The sequence below is a fragment of the Brachyhypopomus gauderio genome, unplaced genomic scaffold, assembly GCF_052324685.1.
Source record: "Brachyhypopomus gauderio isolate BG-103 unplaced genomic scaffold, BGAUD_0.2 sc60, whole genome shotgun sequence".
Classification (NCBI taxonomy): Eukaryota; Metazoa; Chordata; class Actinopteri; order Gymnotiformes; family Hypopomidae; genus Brachyhypopomus; species Brachyhypopomus gauderio.
In genome coordinates this window covers 302,920-307,919 of record NW_027506881.1, presented here as the reverse complement: position 1 = coordinate 307,919, position 5,000 = coordinate 302,920, and the positions used below count along the sequence as shown (strand labels likewise).

The window sequence follows — 5,000 nt, the reverse complement described above, 5'->3', positions numbered from 1 at the left end:
CACTGACTCTACACTCTACTCTGTCTCTACTCTGACTCTACACTGACTCTACACTGATTCTTGGCCCACTCTGTTCATTTGTTTTTTCCACATGAAAGTTTCATGCTTCCGCACATTTGCGAGTCATGGTCGTTGCTCACCGCCCCCTCACACGTCGTCCCGTCTTGCCCCTTCTGTAGCGAGCCGAGCTCATTAGGGGCGGATCCTCCCACGCCTCGCCGTGTAGCTCCCAGCCCACCATCCGCATGCTAATCACACCCAAACCAGTTCAGCTGGAATCCAGAATTTGCAGCGGCCCTGGGCCTCGTGGGATGTGTTTAATCACTCGGCCAGCTTCAGCAAAGCACGATGGTGAGCCAAGGGTGAGACAAGGGCGAGATGAGCATGAGGGTGAGACAAGGTGAGCTACAAACGAGATTCGTTTGGAGGGGACTCGGTCATGGAGAAGCTAATTGAAATGAATATGCTAATTGAAACGGCATGCCTGCCATTCACAAAATCACAGAATGTGGTTAGCCTTTTTCGTGTTTCTGAGCCCTCAATCTTCCGTCTACTGTCTCCGTGTACATGCCGCACACGCGTGTGCTCAGATCCTGATGACACTGCTCCATCAGTTCAGCACTGGACCCAGAGACACATTTTGTTTTTTTTGCGTTTTACAAAAGAGACCCTGCTAAACGATTTCTGATGCCTAGAGATCCATAGTGTATATATGAGAGTGTGTGTGCATACTGTGTAAGTGCGTGCGTTCGTGTGTGTGTGTGTGAGAGAGTGTGGGCGTTCATATGTGTGTATGGTCAGTACCCATAGTTCTTTGCAATACCACTGAGCATTGAGTGTCTCTCCAGGCGCACGTGTCCCGTCTCATGTCCCAGGAAATGGGTCAGTGGGAGGTCACCTGGGGGGCGTCTTGGCCCCAGTGCCCCAGGAAGTATTTCTGGAGGAGGAAGATTTGAATTAACCCAGTTCCCCTGCATCCCAGTGGAGATAGAGCAGCAGTTACCACGCTCCAATCACCACGCTCCTATCACCACACCCCTCCCACATACAGTTACCATGCTCCAATCACCACACTCCTATCACCACACCCCTCCCACATACAGTTACCATGCTCCAATCACCACGCTCCTATCACCACGCCCCTCCCACATACAGTTACCATGCTCCAATCACCACGCTCCTATCACCACGCCCCCCCCACATACAGTTACCATGCTCCAATCACCACGCTCCTATCACCACACCCCTCCCACATACAGTTACCATGCTCCAATCAGCACGCTCCAATCACCACGCCCCCCTCACATACAGTTACCATGCTCCAATCAGCACGCTCCAATCACCACGCCCCTCCCACATACAGTTACTATAGTCCAATCACCACGCTCCAATCACCACGCCCCCCCCCCCCCCCCCCCACATACAGTTACCATGCTCCAATCAGCACGCTCCTATCACCACGCCCCTCCCACATACAGTTACCATGCTCCAATCAGCACGCTCCTATCACCACGCCACCCCCCCCACATACAGTTACCATAGTCCAATCAGCACGCTCCTATCACCACGCCCTCCCCACATACAGTTACCATGCTCCAATCAGCACACTCCTATCACCACACCCCTCCCACATACAGTTACCATGCTCCAATCAGCACGCTGCAATCACCACGCCCCTCCCACATACAGTTACTATAGTCCAATCACCACGCCCCTCCCACATACAGTTACCATGCTCCAATCAGCACGCTCCTATCACCACGCCCCTCCCACATACAGTTACCATGCTCCAATCAGCACGCTCCTATCACCACGCCCCTCCCACATACAGTTACCATGCTCCAATCATCACGCCCCTCCCACATACAGTTACCACGCTCCAATCACCACGCCCCTCCCACATACAGTTACCATGCTCCAATCAGCACGCTCCTATCACCACGCCCCTCCCACATACAGTTACCATGCTCCAATCACCACGCCCCCCCACATACAGTTACTATAGTCCAATCACCACGCTCCAATCACCACGCCCCTCCCACATACAGTTACCACGCTCCAATCACCACGCCCCTCCCACATACAGTTACCATGCTCCAATCAGCGCGCTCCTATCACCACGCCCCTCCCACATACAGTTACCATGCTCCAATCACCACGCCCCTCCCACATACAGTTACTATAGTCCAATCACCACGCTCCAATCACCACGCCCCTCCCACATACAGTTACCATGCTCCAATCAGCACGCTCCAATCACCACGCCCCCCCACCCCCCCCCACATACAGTTACCATGCTCCAATCAGCACGCTCCAATCACCACGCCCCTCCCACATACAGTTACCACGATCCAATTAATATGTCCGCAAGGGAGGTAGCCCAAGGGAGGACCCAGCCAGCGAAGTCCCGCCCACTTGGCCAAGCCCCGCCTTGTACACAGCACAGGACTCAGGACTCATCAGACAGACACAGGGTCCAGCCCATACTCCTAATTCCATCTCATCACCTCTTGCTCCCACATTACTATTCTGTATATTCTGGAGACAAGTCTTTGTTGTTGTCAAAGAGTGAGCCAAGAGTGATTTTTCTAAACATCTCAAACACACACATACACACACACACACACACAGAGATACATGTGCACACACAAACACCATTTTCATTTACTGTAATCCTTATCAGACTTTCCCCCCATCCCATAATGACTATAGAGGACAGATGTCCACTCTGTCTGGTCTCCAGATGTCCTGATCACAACCCAGACACTTCAGAAACTGACTCGAGCTCTCAGTTCCTATCACATGGCCATCTTATCCTGAGATGTCCAAATCCTTTCAATTACAATTGCTTGTAAGCGAATTACCCCCAATGAATGTTTAATTGGCCACAAATAAGCCCACTGTCTATCTCAAACGCACTTTCACTGTCAGGACCTCCTGCTTTTAGACAGCAGCTGCCCACTGCTGATGTGGCACTGTCAGGATGGCCGACGAGGCTTCAGATCGGATCAGAGCCGCTGTTACTCCAGTCTAACGGACTCTACATTACTCCAGCCTAATGGACTCTACGTTACTCCAGCCTAACGGACTCTACATTACTCCAGCCTAACGGACTCTACGTTACTCCAGCCTAACGGACTCTACGTTACTCCAGCCTAACGGACTCTACGTTACTCCAGCCTAACGGACTCTACGTTACTCCAGCCTAACGGACTCTGCGTTACCCCAGCCTAACGGACTCTGCGTTACTCCAGCCTAACGGACTCTACGTTACTGCAACCTAACGGACTCTACGTTACTCCAGCCTAACGGACTCTGCGTTACTCCAGCCTAACGGACTCTGCGTTACTCCAACCTAACGGACTCTGCGTTACTCCAGCCCTACGGACTCTACGTTACTCCAACCTAACGGACTCTACGTTACTCCAGCCTAATGGACTCTAAGTTACTCCAGCCTAACGGACTCTACGTTACTCCAACCTAATGGACTCTACGTTACTCCAGCCTAACGGACTCTACGTTACTCCAGCCTAACGGAGTCTGCGTTACTCCAGCCTAACGGACTCTACGTTACTCCAACCTAACGGACTCTACGTTACTCCAACCTAACGGACTCTACGTTAGTCCAGCCTAACGGACTCTACGTTACTCCAGCCTAACTGACTCTATGCAGACTTGTCAGGCCGTGCAATAGGATGACGGCCGACTGTTATATTTATAGGAAGAGGAGAGAGAAGAAAGGCTTGGGGTGGGGGGAGGTGTGTGTGTGTGAATGCGAGTGTGTGAGTGCGAGTGTGTGTGTGTGTGTGTGTGTGTGTGTGTGTGTGTGTGTGTGTGTGTGTGTGTGTGTGTGTGTGTGTGTGTGTGTGTGTGTGTGTAAGTGGACCGTAAGTGGAGCAACACTGCCATCTAGCATGCTCTCAGTCTACACAGAACTACACATTATCATTATTGTTATTATTATTGTTGTTATTGTTGTTATTATTATTATTATTACCGAGCGAGTAAGGCAAACATCAGATGGCAGAGAGTTGTTATACAGCCACTCTGTGAGCATTAAGGTGCAGGTGTGTTTATCAGAACGAAGGACTCTGACTCTGTGTGTGACACGTGCAGTGTTCGGAGAGAAGACGGAGGATGCAGCCCCATATGCAAATGTGGACCCGCCCATCAGCGAGGGGCTGAAGGTGACCACGCCCAAAACCACCAAAAAGAGAGACAAGGATAAAGACAAACCCACGTCTAAGTTAGCCTCCAGGACAGAACAAGTGGGTGTCTGTCTGTCTGTCTGTTTGTGTGTCTGTGTGTGCATCAGTGCAAATGTCATAGAGACATTTCATCTCACTGCTTATTGACTCCTGCCCATATTATTGTATTATATGGCACGCTGATTTACTTCTCTGGGTACATATGGATGCCCATAGAAGTGTGATCCACTACTGAGAGGTTCAGCTGGGAACCTTTAAAATAGGATTCGATATATGAGATTTATTTTTACCATCCTGCATGATTATGAGTATCTTCAGACTGAGTCAGTTGCCTGATCACATATTGTGACTCAACACTTCATACTGAAAAGAACTCTGGGATCACATCTTCTGCCGTGGCTGTGTGTGTGTGTGTGTGTGTGTGTGTGTGTGTGTGTGTGTGTGTGTGTGTGTGTGTGTGTGTGTGCACATTGTTGGAACGCTGCTCTGCACATTGTTGACGGGTGTGTGTGTGTATATATATATGTGTGTGTGTGTGTATATGTGTGTATATATGTGTGTGTGTGTGTGTGGTGTGTGTGTATGTGTGTGTGTGTATATGTGTGTGTGTGTATATGTGTGTGTATATGTGTGTGAATATGTGTGTGTGTGTGTGTGTGTGTGTGTGTGTATGTGTAGACTCTGGATGTGACTAAGCCACACTGGGTGCTACGTGTTGCGTCAGAGCCCTCTCTGGCAGACAGGATGGAGGTGAAGAAGGACACAGAGAGGCTGGAGGAGATGAGAGCCATC

The 5,000-nt window shown here is 50.4% G+C and overlaps 1 protein-coding gene across 1 annotated transcript in view; it reads left to right on the top strand.

Moving 5' to 3' along the window:
- The window catches only part of adgb (androglobin), a 62,164-nt gene that overhangs the window by 50,622 nt on the left and 6,542 nt on the right, over nucleotides 1-5,000 (top strand). Inside the window, exons 30-31 of the mRNA XM_076988050.1 lie at nucleotides 4,117-4,268; nucleotides 4,887-5,000. The exon at nucleotides 4,887-5,000 is cut by the window's right edge and continues 42 nt beyond it. Coding sequence (XP_076844165.1) covers nucleotides 4,117-4,268; nucleotides 4,887-5,000 — 266 coding nt within the window. The remainder of the gene's footprint in view (nucleotides 1-4,116; nucleotides 4,269-4,886) is intronic.